Genomic DNA, 23,575 nt, shown 5'->3' on the forward strand with positions numbered 1-23,575 from the left:
AAACCAGCATTTGCATGTTCAAATGATCCTCTCTCTGCAGGTTGATACACTGTCTGTTCACAGATGAAGGCTGTGCTACTCTGGTCTCAGCTCTGATATACAACATGTTTTGTCTGACTGAGCTGGATCTTAGTGGAAACAGCCTGCAGGGTCTAGGAATGAAGCTGCTGTGTAATCTTGTGGGAAGTCCGGACTGTAGACTGAAGACTCTAAGGTTAGTAGAAGGTTGAATTCAGTCTTTGCCAATAAACAAAATTACTATCAAACGGGTGGTAGTAATGAAAAGCCATCAGGTATTAAAGTTACTAGCGCTCAATTAAGTATGATTTTTTTGTCAGTTTCTCTTGAATGTGTAATATATACAGTAAATGTACTTGATTGATTTTATTTTGTTGATTTCTACAAATTTACCCATAACTTGTGCAACGTAATTATGAAAGTATGGCAGAAGACTGGTGAGCTGACTGGATAGAAATTTAAAGATAGTTCTTGTGCTTCAGTACATTCAATTTGAAAATAAATAATGGATACTACATTAAAGTGCCAGGTATACGTGCCAAAGCCATAAGAGAAGCATCGCCAAGTTTGACAGACAAGGTGCTATGCTTTGGGTCATAAGTTTTCTCTACTCTTTCCTCATTCCATCATTTTGATAGAGGTTGATTTTTGTTTCATCAGTCCACAGAACTTTGTTCCACAACTCTACAGCTTTATTTTTGAATGTTTTTGTGAACTGCAACCTGGTCTTCTTTCCAGTTTTTGCTTATCAGGGGTTTGCGTCTTGTGGTGGATCCTCTGAGGTCATGGGTTTAATGGTAAATGGTAAATTGGCAGCACATTGACAGCATTTTTCTACCTCAACAAATAAATTTACAATTTTTGCCTCTGATTCACCCATTCACACACACACACACACACACACACACACACACACACACACACACACACACACACACACACACACACACACACACTGATGGAAATGCGATGCAAGGCACTGACTTGACCATCCAGAGCAACTTGGTGCTCAGAATCTTGCTCAAGGATACTTCAACATGGACAAGAGGAGCTGCAGATTGAACCGTCAACCCTGCAGTTAGTAGAACTGCTCTACTTCTTGAGCCGACCCAAGTCTTCTGAAGTCATCTCTTGATTGTTGACAAGGAAGCCATGTTTGCCTCTTTGCCATCCCGGCGTGCATTCTTGACTTGCTATGCAATCAGAAAGGACTTTTTCTCATGCTAATTATTTCTGCTCATCCACAAGACCTGTGCTCGGTCTACCAGATCCTTTGACATTTTCTAGTTTTCCTGTGTGCATATTTTTTACAATGTACCCAACTCTTGATTTTGACAAACCCAATTACCTTTGATATCTGTATGATACATTTTGCTTATTTTCAGCCTAATTATTGTCTTCTTCACTTGCATGGTCACCTTTTTACTCCTCATATTAACAAATAACTCCACCTCAATATAAATGGTAACTTCAACTCGGCCATATGTGAGCTCTTTTGTGACATTTAACATTGAAATGACACACAGCTGCCCAACAAACATTTAGTAGCCAATTGTCCAATTAAGTTTGAACCCCTAAACTTTTAGCCTTTTTAACACATAGTGTTAAAAGAGCGATATTTCCCACACAGTTCTTTCTATATTGATGTAAATCCACTCAAATTTAAGCTGAAACTTGGCACTTGTGTAGTAGCCTATTCCTTACTTTATTTCAAATTCAATGTGCTGAAGCAAAGAGCCTGAAGAATTAACCGTGTAACTGTTCAAATACTTACTGTATGTTTTGCTTGACCTGTGTAGATGACCTTTGTTGAATTTATCCTTATGCCAGGAGCCTGTCTCACTAAAGTCAGACTAATGTGTAAGCAGGCTAACTTAGCAAGCATCTTAAGTCTGAAGTAACTTAAAGTGCCGCTGACGGCCACTAGATACCCCAACTGACTCCCATTCAAAAAGCCTCAGCTTCTCTCTAGAAATACTAAGTTAACAATTTTTTTCGAGGAGTCATAATGGTCTGAGTTACTAAATTCAGGCCGTCTAATAAGTATAGAAGCAACGTTGTTTATGAGGTATTTTTATATATTTCTGAACATGCCTGAGACATCTAGCACCAAGTCTTGCATGTACATGCCTAGTTTTGTTTACAGTGACATTACACGGTTCAATAATAGAGCTGAAGTCGCTTAAACGTTTTCAAGTCATTAACACTATGGATGTAATCTCACCTCTGACCACAATGTGGGTTGCAGTGGCAGAGTGGTGCTGTCGGTATTTATGTTTGTTGACTCCACGGGCAGAAGAAGAAGCAAATCAACATTGTTTATTAGGTATTTTTATATATTTCTCAAGAACCACCCATCCAAGCAACTTCATAAATTAACGTTGCCCCAGCAATCCACCTGCCAGTGATCTATGAAGTAGATCTGATGAATAGTTCTCGGGATACGCGAAGAACAAACATACAGACAGACAGACAGAGATTCCTTGCTTTATATAAAGAGATTTGAAGACTTACAGTAGCTTTGATGTCCACCGTGTGGGCATTGATTGACAGCTGTGATTGACAGTTGGCTCACCTGCTGCTCTTCTAGCTCTGGGACTTACACTGAGGACTATTGTCACAATATTTCACTAAGTTTAATGTTACTTGATGGTGATATCTGCCCTGTTAGCACAATTTAGCTAACAGGAACTATAGCAAATATTAGCCCAAGTGTGCAGCGCTTGGTGTTCCCAGTAAGCTAGCAGGGCGTGTTTCCAAAGCATGAAAGGCAACATCCCTCACTCCTTATTTGGAAGGTCCTGGCTCCAAATTTAAAAGATGGCTTCAAACCATGGATACCGGACTCAAAGTTGGCTTCTATTCAGTCCAATGAAAATTGCTCGTCTGGCACATGAGCCAAAAAAGTTTCTGACAGCTGGGATTTACTCTCGGGTTGTACAGCCCACTGAATGTGGACAGTAGTGTCTCTCCCACTCAGCCCATACCACATTGTGGTGACATCACAGATTTTAAAATTGCTTGTCTAGACTCAATCAAAGATCTACAAATGTAAAACCTTAATGTATATATGTAGAAAGTCATAATAGAAGAGTTATAATACACTGTATCTGCAGTTTGAGGTGTCCTGTCAACAGTTTTATAGACATCTCTTTTATAATGGTGGTGTATGGGGAAAATGCTTTTTGGATCGCAGGATTTTTCTTGCCACAGTACTTTATGTGGCCACTGGGCAGAATTGGCAGCAAGTCTGAGTGTCGGCATTCCAGTGCAAACCAATGGGTGACATCACACCTCACTACGTCAAACTTTATACAGTCTATGGTCCTAGCTCATCTACTGGCTATACTTCCCATAAAACAGAGGTTTGCTGACTAGAAGTTTCATTTAAGTGTATTGCAACATATTTGGTGGAGAGAAAAGGTTGAGGTTGAGAATGTAATAATCTGGCATTTGTTGACTGCCTTGAGTATCTCTGGATTCATACCTACAGAGTGGACTATGGACAAAACTTGATTACAGCAGCAGCCTTAAAACATGTGAGTATGAGCATGAGTTCTGCATGAGTTCTGCATGAGTTCTGCATGAGTTCTGCATGAGTTCACTCCAACCAAAGACAAACCCAACCTTTCAAGTGCAAAGGTGCAGTCAGACCTGAATTCACCAGGTGAAATTTACTTGTGTGGTGTGGCTAAAAGCAGGCAGACAGGAAATAGTGTGGGTAGGTTATACAGCAAACTGTTGGTTCTAGTGTGGCTCACAGGCCAACACCAGCAGTTCACCAAAATTATTAATTATACAGCTTCTTTATTACAACTCACTTCAGCCAAGCAGCATCCTCCCTTCTCTGCTGCCCGTATTATTTCACTCTATAGTTATAAAAAAAAGCATATAAACTGTCAGTATTCCCTGAATGAGTGGTCAATCTCACCCCCTCTCTCAAACTGGCTGGTCTTTGGAGAGCTTTGTGATTTTTCGCATGTCAAAGTTGAATCAGATTGAGCGACCAGAAGTGAATGTGTCATTCACAGGAATGAATTGGAAGCAAAATCTTGGGCCATTACCACACCAGAAGGGAAAACCCCAGCAGTGAAATCACCTACTGAGGTGATTGGTTGGAATGGCAACCTGCAGAGTGATGGCTTGCAAATTACACATGAAATACATGAATGAAAGTGCAGGGTACAGGTTACTGTTATGAATTATAAGCAAATAAAAAACTGTAAAGAAAGGTGCGTCTATGCTACAATATGACAACAGTACTGCATTAAAAACTACAGAAACATTAGAACTTAATGTAAGCTTGCTACAATACATAGCTATTCTGTTTTGCTCTGAACCTGTTAGTCTTTATACTCAATATGTTGCAACACTGATTGAGAGCTGTGTATCTAAACTTTTTATGATCATGCCCATAATGTGTCTTCTTCTCTCCATCAGTCTACTCTCATCCCACAATGGATCCAAACACAACGCTTGACCTCTTTAAGGACAAGAAAGATGTGATGAAGGTGAGAGCAGAGCAGTTCTCCCAGCCACATTTAAGGATGAGATACTCTATAAGCGATGGATGTAGTTGAAGACAGATTATATGCCTTATTAAGCCAATCTGTCCCAGACCACCTGAGCGGTTTGGATGGTTCATAGCAGCAGATCTTAAATCTATTTTGGCCCTGAACCAACAGTAGGAATTTAAATCCAATCTTAAACACAAAGGAAGTCAGAGCATCAACATTTCAAAGAGACCTGTAAAAACACCTTGTATCAGCAGCAGAACCAGGATCCACTTCTTTTTGGTGGATCACCAACTTTTTTTCCAGTGTGAGGACAGCAACAAAAGAATGCGCACACATCTTTTCATTGTAATGAACAAGTGAGCCTGGGCTTTTTGCTGTTGTTGCTCTGAATGCAGTTAAGACACATTATATTTCTCTCTCACCATCATTCCAACAACAACTTAAATCTTAGAACAGTCAGGTTTCCATATGAACAATGAAAGAGGTTTTCCTGGCTGTAATCATTCCTCCTGTTCATACTGGCTATTAAAAGATCCCCTTCAAATGTGCTTTAAATGTAAGTGATGGGGGCCAAAATGACTGTGTCCACACAATCATTTAGTGCAAAAATGCATTTAACAGTTGACGTGAAGCGTATATGAGGCTTAAGCAGTCTGAGTTAGGCGATATCTGCCACATTTACAGTCTTTTTAGCATCAAATTCCCTCCTTATGTTTCCTCGGACAGTGCTTCCCTGTTGAGCTGCGGTGGTAGTATAGTAACAAAAAGAGGGACTTTGGCACTAAAATGACTGTAACGTTGAAAGATATCTACTTGATTTGACTCATTTTGATGGCTGAAACTTCATATTAGCTTCAGATAAACTTTTAAATACATTTTTGTACGGAAGGAGGACTGTGGATTTTGTCCCCCATCACTTACATTGTAAGTGCATTATGAAGGGATCTTCTAATGGTTAGTATGAACAGGAGGAATGATTACAGCAAGAAAAACATGTCTCAATGTTCATTTGGGCTCCTGACTGTTGTTTTAAGACAGAATTGAAAAATTGTGAATCTATCCTTTTATGCTTTTGTTCACCTCACACAACTACAAGTTATGTTTAGAAAAACAAATTTTGTGCCTTTTTGAAATCCAGGAGCCATCAAGTTCTGGAGGACGTAAAAGCAGACATGTTATCAGCTCTTCAGTAGGGTAATATTACTATTAAATTGCAAAATATTATAATCCCTGCTTTAATTGTAAGTATATTATTATTTTAAGTAATCATTTGTTTTTAATTGATCAGTTAGACAAATAATGTAGTATGGATCAATATGTATACATACACTATACAGTGTTGCAGTGTTGTGGATAGTAACTACCTTTTAATTTATTTTTGTTTTATAGTCATTCACCATATCAGAAAAGACCATCAAAAGCAGAACAATCTCCATCAAAAGATACTACTAGGGGTAAGTGGAAAACACATAATTTAGGATTTGGGTGAACTGTATGCAAGATTTAAAATGACAAAATAAAACTAAATATGATTAAATAAAGTGAAATAGAACACATATTGTTTTTTGTATTTACTTATGTATGCTTTATTTCATGTCAGGTTTCATAACAGTTTGTTTTCACCAGTCGCAGCCTCCTCACCACCATCTCCACCAAGGAGAAAACGTTGTTCTTTTTGTTTTTCACAGAGTCGTGTCTTTCTCTGAGGATCATCTTATTATCACTTCACTTTGTTCACCACTTCACATTGTTCACCACTTTGTTTATTCTTCTTTCCGACTCTTATAAAGCAGTTCAAGCCAGCTTCACCACGAGCAGCTACACCAATAAAATGCTGCTTATGCATTGACTGTTAAATTTATTTAATACAGTGGAAACCGCTTATAGTGATCACTTCCGTCCAGGTCAAATTTATCACCATAAGCGGATGATTATTATAACTGATTTTTTTTTTCTTTTTCTTAATTTCTCATGCTGATTAGATTACCATCTAATTGACATTTGTATATTTGTCACATGAATATAAAGTAATGAAACGGGCAGTTTTGCTATTTACTGAATTACATTGACTGTTTCAATATACAGAACAGCTATTTCAAATGCTTGTTGTTTTGCTGCTGTATCTGAGACTGTTTTTCATGAGAAATGACTTTCTTTCTCCTGTCATGATTTCAATGTGCACGCACCAGCGTCCCAGCCCAAAGCAGACTGGTTCTGCGTTGTACATTTAGGCTGCGGGGGTTAGGGCAGCAAGGACGCCGCAGCGAGATAGTTGAGCCAGAATCAACTTTTGGAGAAACGCAACCTGTAACGCTGTACAACCCTGCTACGAGGGCAGACAGAAAAACTACTAGGAGGAGGGGAGGACATTTGTCTTTGTTTGATAATGTTAAGTTAGGCTTTGCTGACGGCTTCCCGACTAATTTTAAAAAAAGACAAGAGAAAGAGAGAGAGAGAGAAGCAGTGGTCGAGCGAGCTAGAGAGTGGATGAGGAGAGCGAGCAGTGGTAGCAAGAAAACTGGTGAATGACAGGGAGAAAATGTTATTTTCTGATTGATTCATGGTGGTTACAAATAAACATGTCCACATCCACACCCTACACCTTCACACAACCCTGCAGAGATGTGCTGCAATGCCTGATAACGGTGCTGCAGCCACTAAATACACATTATACTTGCATTTTGGGAGTAAGGTAAAAAGAAAATAGAATTACTGTAGTGTGAAACTTTTTTCCATATGTTTTCATGTAAGACCCAAAATGAACACTATAAGCGGACTACTTCATTACTATAAGTGAATTATTTAAACAGCATTTGTACAGGAATGATTCTGTACCAAGATTTTTGATCCATATAGGCAGTTGATCACTATAACCGTGATCACTCTAAGCGGTTTCCACTGTACATCAGTCACAGCCTTATTTTATGCTGAATGAATACCTTTACTTTAGTACTTCAAATAAATTTAGCTGGTAATACTTTGCTATTTTTACATTGTGATATTGATACTTTCACTTAAGTAAAGGATCTGAGTACTTCTTCCACCACTGCAAACTTTTCAAAAGACCATTTTTAATTTTTGTGTGTCTTCCTCTCCCCATCAGACAACTCTTGTCTCGCACTGGATCCAAACATAAATCCTGATCTGTCTGAGGACAATAAAGATGTGATGACATTTGAGCAGCTCATCCAGACACATTCATTGGTGAGACACACTATAGGTGATGGACGCAGATTCAAGGCAGATTACACATCTTATTACTGCTGGTGGATGAGTGTTAGCCTGGAGGAAGAAAATAATGTTGCTCCACAAAGTAAAACATATCAAAGTAAAATATATTGAAAGGTTAAATTGAGACAAACAACAACAAATAACATGTAAAAGCATTGTTATATCATAACCTACATCACCAGTATTGACTATTGTGTGTATACACATATTTGACTGGTCAGTGCAGTATGTTGTCATATAATGTTGCAGTTGACCGTAAAGTGAGCAGCTTTCATCATCAAGGATATTCAAAATTTACATAAGACATTAAAAGGCATGAGGATCAGAATTAAAGGAAATATAAGACGATATAAAAGCATATATACATAGGTTTTAAAAGAAGTTAAATTAAATGTAAGATGAAAATGTGCTTATGTGGAATGAAACCAAATAAACTGAAGAGTAAAAGAACGCAGTATAGTTACAGTGTTCTGTAAGATACATATATAATAATACCTCAAATTTTAATTCAACAAAAAGCAGCAGCAAAGAGAACAGTTTTAAGCCTGGATTTAAGATCTGAGATCTTCTAATGCTCAGTATGAACAACAGGAATGCTTATAGCAAGAAAAACCTGTTTCAATGTTCATTTGGGCTCCTGACTGTTGTTTTAAGACAGACTTGAAAAATTGTGAATCTATCCTTTTATGCTTTTGTTCACCTCATAGCACAACACAAGTTATGTTTTTTTTAAATCTAGGACCTATCAAGTTCTCAAAAAGTTAAAATAAAATGTGATGCCAGTACTTTAAAAAGGTAATAGTACCACTAAATTGTAAAATGTTATCCCCGTTTTAATTGTAAGTAAGTAAGTCATTTTAAATAATCGTTTTTTATTGATAAATTAGACAAATTATGTAGTAACGATCTCTATATATAGTATACAGTATAGTGTTGTAGTGTAGTGGATAGTAACTGCCTTTAATTCTCCTTTATGGATTTTCCTCGTTTCAGAATAGACGATTTCCATCACAAGATACTTCTGTGGGTGAGTGGAAAACACATATTTTGGGATTTGGTGAACTGAATCTTTAAGGATTAAGAAAACACTAACCCTACATCTGTGTGAAGCCTGACTTGTGCTTAGTTTATACTTTTTACTCTATTTAGTCATACAATTTATTTCATAATGTTTCATCAATTTATTTGATTTTTCCATTCTGGAGTTCCATTTTGTGTGTCTTCTTCTCTCCATCAGATGACTCTCATCTCACACAGGATGCAAACACAGGACAAGATAAGGACAAAACAGAGGTGAGAGCATTTATGGGTGAGACACTGGGTGATGGACGTAGTTTCAAGCCAGATCAAACGTCTTATTACAGCTGCTGGATGAGACTTAACCTGTAGGAAGAAAGCAGATCTTGACTAAGAGGAAGGAAAACAAAATTGCTCCACAAAGTGAAACATATTCATAAGGTTAAACTGAGACAAATTACTTTTAACAATATTCTTATACCATAAACTACATAACAGTGTATACGATTGTATATACTACTATATTTCATGGATCAGTGTTGCGGGGTAAGCTTGCATTCTGCTAGGTTGTGGGTTATGGACAAATCCGAGACATTTAAAAATGTCATCTTGGCCTTTGGGAAACATTAATCGACATTTTTCACCATTTTCTGACATTTTATGGACCAAACAACTAATCAATTAATTGATAAAAATAATCAACAGATAATGAAAATAATCATTAGTTACTCTGATCTGATATAATGTACTTAATTAAATATTAATTAATAATGTATAATGAATATTTTTAATCATTTCATAGCAAACTACAAGTTGTTATGTTTTTAAAACAAATTTTGTGCCTTTCTAAAATCCAGGCCTCATCACACTTTACACTTGAACTGTTAAAGGAACCTGGAGCCATTTCATACAGGTAATCAGACCATAAAATAGCAAAATATGGTTTCCTCTGCTTTAATGGTTATCATTCTAAATACAGTATGAATTTATTTTTATTAAGTGGACAGATAATGTAGTATGGATCACTACTTATACAATACATTGCATTGTGGTGATGGTTGAGATGGTTTCTTTAAACTGTCCTCAGGTCTCACTTGGGGAGTACCAGATCTTTGAATATCTTGCTGTCAATCTATAGTGTGACATTTCAGTCCTGCTTCTGGTAATGTACCAACCACCTAAATACAACTCTGAATTAATGAGTGATTTTGCAGATCTGCTATCAAATATCTGTATTGACAACACCAAAGTAATTATTTCTGGTCAACATCCACATCGATAATTCCACCACATCCACCACAGTTTGTTTTAATGAGCTATTGCAGTCGTTTGACTTGACCCAACATGTTAAGGAGTCAACTCATCAGCACAGACACATACTAGACCTTGTCATTTCCATCGGTACTGATATCAGAGTAAGCACTGTCAATGATGTTGCACTGTCAGACCATTACTGTGTCTTCTTCAGTGCACTCTTGGCTGCTGTTCGAGCTATCACCAGTGGTCATGTCAAGAAACAGTACTTCTGTGAAACATCTCTGCAGTTGCAAACTCCCTTTGGCAACAAAGTCCACCTTGTTGCCTTTATCTGAAAGGAGCAGTTGTGATGACCCGGCCAATCACAGTATCAATAATGCTGCACCACTGAGATCTGAAAAATCTCTAGCAAATGTAAAGCCCTGTGGAGAAATGCAGAGACCATAATGCAGCTCAAAAGAGACTGACGGAAAGCTGAGAGGAGGTGGAGAAAATCAAAACTGCATATTGACCGTGAAATTTTCAAAACACCCTCAGGAACTACAACAGAAGCTTGAAACAGGCCAGAAAAGAATTCTTCTCAACTCTTATCGACACCCACAAAAATGATCCAAAACACCTTTTCTCGACCACTCATAAAATCAGTAGCCCCTCCCCTGCTGTTTCTTCTGATTGTCACATCCTGAATGGACTTTCTGTTTTTGGACTCTTTGTGTTTTTGTTCTCTTGAGTTTTCTGTGTTGCACTTATGTTGACTGGATTTGGTTTTCTCTGTTGGTACATCTCAAGTTTCTTAATTTATGTCTCCTCGCTCCTCGCCTGAACCGGAAGTTGTTCCTGATGCGCCATTTTGACAGGCGTCCCAAGTCTCTTATGCTGCTCCGAGGAGTGAGGAGCGAGGAGCAAGGAAACACAAGAGCAGACTTCACCGAGGTCTTTTACCGGCCGACATGCCCCCTTATTGGATATCAGTTATTGATTGGACGCTGCAGCTGATCAGACTGATCTGATACATCACTGCAGTTTCATACCGAAGTGGAGACAGATTACAGATTAAATTTAAGTGTATCATTCCCAAGTTTTATGTTTTATTAGTTATCTGATTCATCATAGTTAAAAATCTGTTAATTGTCGGTCTGATCAACAAAAGAACCGTAAACAATTTTCTTCATTTATAAGAAAGATTTTTTTTCATGATGTTATTTCCTCCATTAAACTGTTTCTTGCTTACAGACAAACTCTTCCTGACTTTAACTTTATCCATAATAACAGTTAAACACATTTATATTTTACATCATTTATCGTCATTTCCATTCAGTCACATGTGAGGCTGAAAATTCCTGACCGTCGGGTTTGAGTTACATCATTTCCATTTGCCCTGAAACATTTAGCCAAATACATATTTTCCAGTGTTCAGAAGACACCCTGATCATATTCTGGGTTATTGAATGATGAATTCACTATCAGGATTATCAAAAATTACAGATGCAAATAATCAATAAATAGTATAAATGCATTCTGCGAGTAGAAATGGGACCTGTGCGTCTGAGCAGGACACAGTATAAATGTAGAATGCAGGTTTTTATTTAGATGTTTGTTAAACAGGTAACAGGCTGCAGAGAGGAAACAGCTGCTCTAGCGGTGCTAACTGTGAACCTTTATTATTATTATTATTATTATTATTATTATTATTATTATCAGCACAGTGCACATGTGTGCAGACACAAACTCCATCAGAAGTTTCTACAGCTGTTAAAGCCGACTGACAGCTGATCCAGCTGTGATCAGCTGTCGCCGTCATCAGAAATGGATGTCGCTTCACATGACGCTTCAGGAGAGAGGACGTCTCATGTCTCTTAAAACAAATTTCCTCGTTTCCTTGCGTCTCTCCTTGCATCCACGGTGGGAGGGACTAAGACACAAGGAAAAGACGCAAGTGAGGGAAACGTGGATGCAATTTAAGAGACTTGGGATGCACCCCGTGTTTCCCTTGTGTGTTCCTTAACTCCTCCTGTGTTCATGTGCACCTCCTCTCACCTGCCCTGCATCACCCTTGTTAGCCCAGACCTGCTCCTAGTGTCTTCCCCGTTTATCAGCTCCTAGTCTGCCCGTGTGTTGTCACCTGTTGTCTGATTACTTTAGTTCCCATTTTATTTTGAAATGTTTTCTCCTTGTGTCTTGTTACCTTTACTTCCTGTGTTTTCCCGCCTTTGTTGACTGCCTCATGTTTTTCACCTGTGTCTTGTTTCACTCACCTGTGTTCAGTTTGCATTCCACCCTGTGTATTTATAGTCCAGTTTTTAGTTCAGTCTTACAGTTTTATAAAAAATAAATGAGTAAAAATGTTTGAAAATAATTTAGTGAACAAATATAAAAATGGATGATCAGAAGGAAACATTGGCATAGAATGATAGTACAGTCCTGCAGGGGTCCAATTTTGCAAACCTGCACCCACCTGACCCGTTACCCGCAGTTATATCCATGTCAAATCTGGACCCATCTGGACCTGTAAATATAAGATCTGCGACCAGTCGAAATACGAACCAAATTACCACCCAACTTTTGACATTCGACTGACTCCAAGCTCAAATGAAGCAAATATGAAAGTCCAAGACCAACAGAAAAGAGAAGTTTGGAAGTATCACATTAAATTGACTGGTAAGGAACGCATAATTCTGTTATTTATTAATTATTCATTAACACATTGGAAAATTCAAGATTGCTTTTATTCAGACCATTCTTCTGTTGGTTTGCATTAATTCATAATTCATGCTTTTATTATAGTGCTTGCTCTATTCAAATTAACTTAGACTCACAGCTCTGTTATTATAGTGGCAGATCATGCAGTGATCACATTACTAAGCTGGAGCTGTACTTGAAGCAGACACTAAGAGGCATACTGAATACAAAAAGAAGGCTTGGAATTGCCGCTAGTCAGTTTGCAGCACTTTTCAAGCTTGGCACTTCTCCTCAGGCAGCATCAACAGGTAAATACTGATGCTGCAAATTCTTGTGCCTTGAAAAAGGTTACATATTTGTATGCCAATGAGTTTCCAAATGACATATAAGCAGAACAAACCATATCCTCCACAGCCTTATGTCTTGTCATTTGTTTCAGGTTCATGTTCAACTTCAATATCAGCCTCAAGCTCACCTCCCCCGGCAACCCAGCCCTCAGCCAGTCAACCAACCTGGTTCCCAGTCACAGCTGAAGAAGGAGGTGAGCAGCACTGTGTTGAATGAGAGTTAGATAAAGGACAAAGTGTCTGCAGAATGGATGGATTTTATTTAAAATTATTATTTAAATTTAAATTATAAAAATTATTTAAAATTCAAACACACCGCAACAGGTCTAGATCCTGTCTTTTATCTCTGAATATGAAGCATTCTCACTTTATAAAATTGCTGGGAGTTATTTGATTAAAAGTTGATATACAGAATACTGATTAATGCTTTTTTTTACTTTAAATCTTAAGACTGGGGATTTTCTGTTTTTGTCTTATTGTCAACAAATCTCATGTGCAGAGCCAAATCAACAATGATCTCATCCTACTAACAAGTATTGTGTGTGTATCCAAAGCCTTATATATCTTATTCCTCTGTGCCATAGATCTCTGTTGTTGTCCAAAAACTATTAAAAACCAGTCAGTGAGCCACACTACTGCACTGGGTGACATTTTCATTCATTATGAAGAATGTGGTCACGTTAGTTTGTTTAGAAAGGGCTCCAAAGACTAATAACAGTATCACATTTTCAGTCTCTGGAGAGTAGTTCTGTGTAAGGCAGAAGTTACTGAGTATGTGTAGAAATGCGGTTCTGTTTACAGCTTCACTAGCTGGTTGTGCTACATATCACAACCTCATGACTTTGTACTACATTGTATACTCTCCAGAGAGTGAAAATGTGATTGCTGTTATTAGTCTTTGGAGTCTCTAAACAAACTAATATGACCAAACTCTTCATGATGAAGGAACATGTCACCCAGAGGTCTCGGCACAGAGGAATAAGATGTATCAGGCTTTGGATACACACATAATACTTGTAAGTAGATCAGTTCAGTGTTGATTTGCCTCTGCATATGAGATTTGTTGACAATAAGAAAAATATAGAAAATCGCCAGCCTTATCCTTTAATCTAATGTATATGCAGTGGAGGAGGACTGTGCTGACACACCAGATCAAATTGTATTAAATATTTGCCATATTAACTTTCTACAACTACAGTTCTGTTTAATTTTGCTCCATGCCAACATAACATCAATATTTCTTTTGTAAAGTTATTGAATTTCCCTTGATGGGATCCATGAAGTTCATCCTTTATCTCTGGTTCTGGTTCAGCTTCATCATCAACCTCAAGCTCATCTGACATGTCAACCCAGTCCACAGCCCCACACTGTGTTCACCTACAAAAGTGTTTGCAAAGGTCCATGGAGAATATTTTTTCTACTGACAAGAAAACAAAGAAAGACTTAAAAAATCTACATGCCTTTAGAGAGCTTTTACACTGAACATCGATAATTTCGTCCCCCTTAAAATTCACCTTATAGATTCCTCAAGTGGCAGTAGAGATCTTTGTTGCCGCTCCAACAGGGAAACACTGTCTGAGGAAACACAAAGAGGGAATGTGATGCTAAAATGACTGTAAGCGTGGAAGATATCCACTTGATATGACTAACTCAAACTGCTGAAGCCTCATTTAAGCTTCAAATCAACTTTTAAATGACTGTGTGGACACACTGTGGATTTTGGCCTCCATCACTTACATTGAAAGCACATTTGAAGGGGATCTTTTAACAGCCAGTATGAACAGGAGGAATGATTACAGTGAAGAAAACCTTTTTCACTGTTCATATGGACACCTGACTGACATTCATGCCCACTTCATGCAGTGACTTACCAGGTGTGCCTGGTAATCAGATTTTCAATGACCACATAGAAACTTTCTGTCTTCAGCAGACAAATATGAAAACAGCCTTCTAGTGTCAAACTCTGCACACAGATCATTTTGTACAGTGAAGCGCAAACATTCAACTGTAGGAACAAAAAGAACAACACATTTTTGAGTGGAGGGGGGCTTAAAGTAAAGGTACCAATATATCAGTGTAAAAATACTCCATTACAAGTCCTGTATGAAAAATCCCACTTTAGTAAAAGTACACAAGTATTAGTAGGAAAATGTAAAGTATTGCACTGAAGCATCAGTGTTAGAGCAGCATGTTACTGTTGTAGCTGCTGGAGGTGGAGCTAGTTTACACTACTTTATATACAGTTAGCTAGTTTAGTCCAGTGGTTCCCAACCTAGGGGTCGGGCCCCTCCAAAGGGTCAGCAGATAAATCTGAGGGGTGGTGAGATGATTAATGGGAGAGGAAAGAAGAAAAAACAAAGTTCTGATACACAAATCTGTTTTCAGTTTTTGGACTTTTTCTCTAATCTTTGATTTTTGCTGAAATATTGGATCATTTGAATATTTATTGAAATGAAAGCATGTGAGAAGTTTAGAGGGAAAAATCACTGTTTGGTGGAGCTGTTAACAACTCATAGACATGTGAAATGTGACCCCGACTACACACTGCTTTTTGTAAGACGTCAAAAGACAAAAAGGTTGGAAACCACTGGTTTCATCTTTAACAATGTGTTGTATTTTAAAAGCTTGTTATATTATCCATTGTGTCAAATCTTCATCTGAAAAGTAACTAAAGCTGTCAAATAAATGTAGTGGAGTAGAAAGTACAATATTTCCCTCTGAAGTGTAAAGTAGCAAAACATGGAAATACTCAAGTAAAGTATAAGTACCTCAACACTGCACTTAAATACAGTACTTGAATAAATGTACTTAGTTACTTTCCACCGCTGCAAGGCACTAGCTTCATAATTTGAGTTGGTTTTTGAATAAAAGTCTTTTTTACTGTTTATCTTTCAGGTCTTGACCCAAGGAGGGAAAATCTACAAAGGAGTCTCTCAGGGGACAAAGAGAGGAGGCTGCTCTCTGTTCGGACAGAGTTTATTGGCAGAGTGTCCAGTTCTGTTGTAAAAGACCTGCTGGATGCACTTCTGCAACACAGGGTTATCAACAACAGAGAAATGGAGTCGATCCAGATAATGCCCAGCAGAGCAGACAAAGCACGAGAGCTGATTGACACAGTGCTAAAAAAGGGCAATCGGGCTTGTGAAATTCTAATGGATACCTTCTGTGAGGTAGATCCATTTGTTTCTACAATGCTGAACTTACAATGAAGCAAAAGGAAACTGAGGTGAAATCATGACTTGTGAATACATCCTCAGAGGTTTTGTTTTTAAAGGCTTGTTTTGAATTTGAGTTTTACCTAAACTCAAAAAACTCAGGATCCAAGACTCAGGTACTGCAAAAGCTAAAAGCTGTGCTACATCAACTTCATTGTTGAATAGGAGCAAACCAACAGTCACACAAAGGCAACACTGTCACCTGACTGTTGGGATATTTTTTACTTTTGGACAGAATTTTTTTATTTCCTTCCTGCCTTTTTATCTGTCTCCTAAACCAAGTAAAAGGGACAGCATTGTTCGTCAGTCCATCACTTGATTTTTGTCAAGTAAATGTATATATAAATTGTGTATTATGCACTGTATTATACTGTACATATGTATCTGTGTAAATGTATGTGTATGTTAATGTGATATTCTAGTGATTTATGTTTGCATATCAGATTGTAAGTTTAGATCTACATGTTTTAGTGCTGTGATCCAGGAAAACAAAAGGTTGTTCACACACATTACATTTTTCCAATGTTTCAGTGTTTCAATGTGAACAAGAAACAAGCTGTTGATGATGCAAAATAACACCTTTTTCATATTTTCTAAGATATTTTTTATAAGATATTTTTCTATGTATTTGAATTGTTTTAAGATGCAAATATACTGTAAACTTCAATGTAAAAAGTGTCTGTGTGTGTGTGTATGTATAGTTTACATTATATACTGAATATCTCAAAGCTCATCTGTCAGAAATTGTGGGCGAGAATGTGACATGTCTGGATTTTGTGTTTATGCAGTTAGATGTTTTTTCTTTCACTGTTCTGTCATGTTCATTCTATCACTGATCCTTCTAAGGAGGCCTATTGCTGACAGCCTTTACTCAATATTGCATGTTATGTTTTACAAATGTATAGTCTTACAGTCAACAAAAAATGTATGGGAGATAAGTAGCATTGTTATATCTTCTAATACATGTTAAAAGCTGGTCCAGTTCTTGCAGCAACTATGTGAGGGTGGGGTGGTTGTCACATTCATTAGATATCGCTCCCTAGAGGGCGCTGTTTAAAAATGTTGGTACTGAAATTTTCAGAATTGGGGTCAGAGGTCACCTACAAGGTCATTTCAGGATTAAGACACTTGACAGTGAGGTAAGAGGACTTTTAGTGTTTCAAATGTCAATATGTAAATATCCTTGGGAAGCCGTCATCACCAAGCTGCCATGCAGCACCGTCCACATATCAGGGCAGCCCCAACCAAGAGCAGCTCCAAATACAGGGGGACATACAGGGTTGGGCGTGTGGAGACATTGGGTTAGGTGGATTCAACAAGTGTGTATGTGTGTGTGGAGTGAGTGTGGAAAAAAAAAACAGAAACGAAAAAAAGCACCTGGCGATAGCGGCAAGGGAAAACTCCTCTTTAACAGAAAGAAATATCAAGCAGAACCAGGCTCTAGGTGGGTGGCCATCTGCCTTGACCAATTGGGTTGAGAGAGAAAGAAGGATGGAGGGGGAGAGAGAGACACAGAGAAGCACATTAACAACAGTAATAATAATATTAGAGATATGACTAGTAATAATAATAGCAATAACAGCCAGAGAAGGCATCAAGGCAGGACACCCACAGAACCATGCCACCATACCTGCACAATCCGCGTGGCCGTGGTCCACAGCTCAGATTATGGATTTTCCTGTGAGACGAGAGAGCGCAAAAACTCTGGGGAAGAAGCCAAGTTAGTAACATGCATTAATGGTACATGAATGCATACAGATGGAGAGGAAGAGGAGAAGACAGGATCTCAGTGCATCATGGGAAGTTCACCAGCAGTCTAGACCTATAGCAGCATAACTAAAGGCTGATCCAAGGTGAGCCTGGTCAGCCCTAACTATAAGCTTTATCAAAAAGGAAAGTTTTAAGCCTACTCTTACTCTTATCCTACATAGAGAGGGTGTCTGCCCTGGACCGAATCTGGAAGATGGTTCCATAGGAGAGGAGCCTGATAGCTGAAGGCTCTGCCTCCCGCTCTACTTCTAGAGACTCTAGGAACTACAAGTAAACCTGCATTCTGGGAGCGCAGTGTTCTAGTGGGGTAATAGGGTACTATGAGCTCTTAAAGATATGATGGTGCCTGACCATTAAGGGCTTTGTTGGTGAGGAGAGGGATTTTAAATTCTGTTCTAGATTTTACAGGAAGCCAATGTAGTGAAGCTAAAATGGGAGAAATATGATCTCTTTCTAGTTTTTGTCAGTACACATGCAGCTGCATTCTGGACCAGCTGGAGAGACTTTAGAGACTTGTTGGGGCAGCCTGATAATGTGGAATTGCAATAATCTAGCCTTGAAGTAACAAATGCATGGACTACTTTTTCTGCATCTTTTTGAGACAGGATGTGCCTGATTTTTGCAATATTACATAAGTGAAAAAAGGCAGTCCTTGAAATTGATTTATGTGGGAGTTAAAGGACATATCCTGATCAAAGACAACTCCCAGATTCCTTACGGTGGTGCTGGAGGCCAGGGTAATGCCATCCAGAGTAGCTACAGTACAGACCAAAAGTTTGGACACACCTTCTCATTCAATGAGTTTCCTTTCTTTTCATGACTATTGACATTGTAGATTCACACTGAAGGCATCAAAACTATGAATTAACACATGTGGAAATATGTACTTAACAAAAAAGTGTAAAACAACTGAAAATACGCCTTATATTCTAGTTTCTTCAAAGTAGCCACCTTTTGCTCTGATTACTGCTTTGCACACACTCTGCATTCTCTTGATGAGCTTCAAGAGGTAGTCACCTGAAATGGTTTTCACTTCACAGGTGTGCCCTGTCAGGTTTAATAAGTGGGATTTCTTGTCTTATAAATGGGGTTGGGACCATCAGTTGTGTTGTGCAGAAGTCAGGTGGATACACAGCTGATAGTCCTACTGAATAGACTGTTAGAATTTGTATTATGGCAAGAAAAAAGCAGCTAAGTAAAGAAAAACGAGTTGCCATCATTACTTTAAGAACTGAAGGTCAGTCAGTCCGAAAAATTGGGAAAACTTTGAAAGTGTCCCCAAGTGCAGTTGCAAAAACCATCAAGTGCTACAAAGAAACTGGCTCACATGAGGACCGCCCCAGGAAAGGAAGACCAAGAGTCACCTCTGCTGCGGAGGATAAGTTCATCCGAGTCACCAGCCTCAGACATCGCAGGTTAACAGCAGCTCAGATTAGAGACCAGGTCAATGCCACACAGAGTTCTAGCAGCAGACACATCTCTAGAACAACTGTTAAGAGGAGACTGTGTGAATCAGGCCTTCATGGTAGAATAGCTGCTAGGAAACCACTGCTAAGGACAGGCAACAAGCAGAAGAGACTTGTTTGGGCTAAAGAACACAAGGAATAGACATTAAACCAGTGGAAATCTGTGCTTTGGTCTGATGAGTCCAAATTTGAGATCTTTGGTTCCAACCACCGTGTCTTTGTGCGACGCAGAAAAGGTGAACGGATGGACTCTACATGCCTGGTTCCCACCGTGAAGCATGGAGGAGGAGGTGTGATGGTGTGGGGGTGCTTTGCTGGTGACACTGTTGGGGATTTATTCCAAATTGAAGGCATACTGAACCAGCATGGCTACCACAGCATCTTGCAGCGGCATGCTATTCCATCCGGTTTGCGTTTAGTTGGACCATCATTTATTTTTCAACAGGACAATGACCCCAAACACACCTCCAGGCTGTGTAAGGGCTATTTGACCAAGAAGGAGAGTGATGGGGTGCTGCGCCAGATGACCTGGCCTCCACAGTCACCGGACCTGAACCCAATCGAGATGGTTTGGGGTGAGCTGGACCGCAGAGTGAAGGCAAAAGGGCCAACAAGTGCTAAGCATCTCTGGGAACTCCTTCAAGACTGTTGGAAGACCATTTCAGGTGACTACCTCTTGAAGCTCATCAACAGAATGCCAAGAGTGTGCGAAGCAGTAATCAAAGCAAAAGGTGGCTACTTTGAAGAAACTAGAATATAAGACATATTTTCAGTTGTTTCACACTTTCTTGTTAAGTATATAATTCCACATGTGTTAATTCATAGTTTTGATGCCTTCAGTGTGAATCTACAATTTTCATAGTCATGAAAATAAAGAAAACTCTTTGAATGAGAAGGTGTGTCCAAACTTTTGGTCTGTACTGTATATCATTAGATAATGTGTTTCTAAGGTGTTTAGGGCCAAGCACAATAACTTCTGTTTTATCTGAGTTTAGTAGTAGAAAATTGCCGGTTGGTTTCATCTGGCTTCATTGATAAATATAATTAGGTATCATCTGCATAACAATGAAAATTTATGGAGTGTTTCCTAATAATATTACCTAAAGGAAGCATATACAAGGTGAATAGAATTGGTCAGAGTACAGAACCTTGTGGAACTCCGTGTCTAACTTTTGCCTTCATGGAGGATTCATCATTAACATGTACAAACTGAAATCAGTCTGATAAATAGGACTTAAACCAGCTTAATGCAGTTCCTTTAATGCCAATTAAATGTTCCAGTCTCTGCAATAGGATTTGATGGTCAATTGTGTCGAATGCGGCGCTTAGATCTAACAGGACAAGTATGGAATTGGAATGGGAATTTAAGGTATGTTTCATGGACAAGATGAGAGAGGAATATTTCATGAGATTTATTTATTTGTACTTGTCAGGGCTGAGTTGTAGGCTGTAATCACTAGACCAGTAAAGCAGCTGTATTTAGGCCTATGTATTCTGCATGTCCCAGACAGCAAACTGAAAAGCAGAATTGAAAGTAGCAAATGTGTTTGGGCTTGATTGTCACAGCGTCCGACATGCCCTTCTATAATTAAGCAATATAACACTCAAGGGTGTACTTTACCATGATTGCTGGCACGACAGTGATGCAGTCAGGAACAAGGCGCTTGCACTGAGTTCTGTAAGCATCCCTCAAGTGAAATGTCAGATTTCTTATCTCCTGACAAGAAAACAAAGAAAGACCATAAAAATCTACATGTGCCTTTAGAGAGCTTTTACACTGAATAACGTTAATTTTGTCCCCCTTAAATGTCACCTTATAGATTCCCTTTAAGGGCATTAGACATCTTTGTCGCTGCTCCAACAGGGAAACGCTGTCTGAGGAAACACAAAGAGGGAATTGATGCTAAAAAGACTGTAAATGTGTCAGATATCCACTTCATAAGACTAACTCAGACTGCTGAAGTCTCATATAAGCTTCAGTTTTAAGACAGACTTGTCCTTTTAGACTTTTGGTAACTTGTCTTTCTAAGTTCTAAGTTTCAAAGCCAACATGCCTATTTCATGCAGTGACGTTCCAGGTTTGTGGAGGTGATAATAGGCAATATTTGAACTTCCCTCTCAAACTCTATTTTTTCATTCTTCACACAACTATTTCTGTCATTTCTCTCCCCACCCCTGGTCCTTATCTTACTTATCTTTCAGGTCCTGATCCGAGGAGGGAAAATCCACAAAGGACTCAGAGACTCCCAGAGGATGAAGAGAAGAGGCTGCGCTCTGTTCGCAAAGAATTTATTAAAAGAGTGTCCGCTCCTGTTCTGAATGAGCTGCTGGATGCATTTCTGCAAGATAACATTATCAACCACAGGGAAATGGAGTCGATCCAAATAAAGCCCAGGGCAGACAAAGCACGAGACCTGATTGACACGGTGCTAAACAAGGGCAATCAGGCTTGTAAAATTATGATCAATACCCTCTGTGAGGTAGATCAACATCTGTCTGAAACACTGAAGTTACAATGAAGCAAAAGGAAACTTTGGTAAAATAAAAAAAAAACAGTTTTTATGCTCCACATATCTGGAACAAACTTCCAGAAAACTGCAGATCTGCTGAAACTCTCTTTTCTGTTTGCCTTTAATTAAACCAAATTTGAGGGTTAATTTTGTCACTGTACTGTAACTTCTATAAATTCTCCTGTTTTATCTGTCTTATTCTATTTTAACTTCTTTTTATTTCCAAATTTAACACTTTTTAATTTTATTTAAATGTCTTTTTACTTGTGAAGAAAAGTGTGTACATTGTGCAGATAAACATGTAAAGAAAAAAATCAATATTTGTTCTAGGTCTTGGCACCAGGGGGAGACATATCAAAAAGGGAGTAAGGAAATGATTTTTTTTTTTTTAATTAAAAGGGCTTTATATCAAAGTCCTCATTGTGTGTGCAGTGTTCAACATATTGAACACAGTATGTTGCTACAGAAGTTATTATGCATTATGATCATGTACTGCATAGAGGGAATATATGAACATATAGTATCTGGGGAGGTGTGGTGAAGTACTTTATTGATCCCCATGGGGAGGTGGGTCCTCTGAATTTGACCCATTCTCGACACACACACTAGGAGCAGGGGGCAACAGCAGTACAGCGCCCAGGAACCAACTCCAGTTCTTTTTGCGAGTGACTTGGTCAGGGGCATTAAAAAGAGTATTAATCCTAATATAGAAGTCTGATGGTGGGAAGAAACCGCAGCACCTGGTGGAAACCCACGCAAACACAGGGAGAACATGCAAACTCCCAAACTCACAAATGATGATAGGACAGGCAGGTGAAATGAGAGGGTAATGTAATGCAAAAGCAAAATCTCAGGCTCACAGGTAGCAACAGGAGCCAGTGCAAAACAGATAATCAGTTCAAAGTGGCAAAGCACATGGACAGGTGATAAACAGGCAAAAAGGTTCAAACCACAGGAACAGATAAAGTCCAGGATCAGATGAGATCAGGATGGAAAGCAAATGTCACATAAAGCAACTTCAATGACCTGGCAAAGAACAAAGGAAAAGGACCGGTACAAATAGTGAGGAGCTGATGAGGGAATGGGCAGCACTGAATGGGGACAGGTGTGTAGACGGGGAAAGGAGGGAAAGTCTGAGGACATCTGGTGGAGTTGGAGGAAAGAACATGGTCAGGGAGAAGTGAACAGGAACTGAAAACAGACAGAGAACAATGTAGAGGGCTGGAGATGAGAGGATGTGGCTGCAGAGAGGGACTGAGGAGCAGATAGTGACTGGATCATGACATCAACTAACTGATTCCATAACTGAGCCTCTCATGTTCCCATCCCATGTCCCCCACTGGAGCCAACTTTGGTGCATATTTGTGCACTCAGAAAATATCTTGTAGCACTGTTTTGCACTGATTCACATATAGAAATATTTCTAAGGCCCCTAACCCCGGCAGTATAATCAAGCACAGACACACAAGGGGGGTGTCAGTTTTTTAACTACTTCTAATAGAGGATATTTTTCCATCCTCTACATGTTGCATTACTGCCATCTTCCGG

The 23,575-nt window shown here is 38.8% G+C and overlaps 2 protein-coding genes across 3 annotated transcripts in view; both read left to right on the top strand.

Annotated features, from left to right (window-relative positions):
* The window catches only part of LOC137180243 (uncharacterized), a 142,081-nt gene that overhangs the window by 96,157 nt on the left and 22,349 nt on the right, over window positions 1-23,575 (top strand). The window lies entirely within an intron of this gene.
* On the top strand, window positions 45-17,300 carry LOC137180247 (caspase recruitment domain-containing protein 18-like). Of its 2 annotated transcripts, XM_067585551.1 has the most exons (11): window positions 45-214; window positions 3,512-3,557; window positions 4,459-4,529; window positions 5,674-5,729; window positions 5,925-5,989; window positions 7,639-7,739; window positions 8,760-8,793; window positions 9,004-9,059; window positions 9,641-9,696; window positions 13,159-13,260; window positions 15,962-17,300. In XM_067585551.1, exons 3-10 carry the CDS (start codon window positions 4,476-4,478, stop codon window positions 13,250-13,252), a joined length of 516 nt encoding a protein of 171 aa, XP_067441652.1. In that variant the 5' UTR covers window positions 45-214; window positions 3,512-3,557; window positions 4,459-4,475; the 3' UTR covers window positions 13,253-13,260; window positions 15,962-17,300. The 2 variants fall into 2 exon arrangements, with proteins under 2 accessions (XP_067441652.1, XP_067441653.1); XM_067585552.1 differs by lacking the exons at window positions 45-214; window positions 3,512-3,557; window positions 4,459-4,529; ... (4 more) ...; window positions 9,004-9,059; window positions 9,641-9,696 and adding an exon at window positions 9,739-12,698.

The sequence above is a fragment of the Thunnus thynnus genome, chromosome 3 (assembly GCF_963924715.1).
Source record: "Thunnus thynnus chromosome 3, fThuThy2.1, whole genome shotgun sequence".
NCBI classification, from domain to species: domain Eukaryota; kingdom Metazoa; phylum Chordata; class Actinopteri; order Scombriformes; family Scombridae; genus Thunnus; species Thunnus thynnus.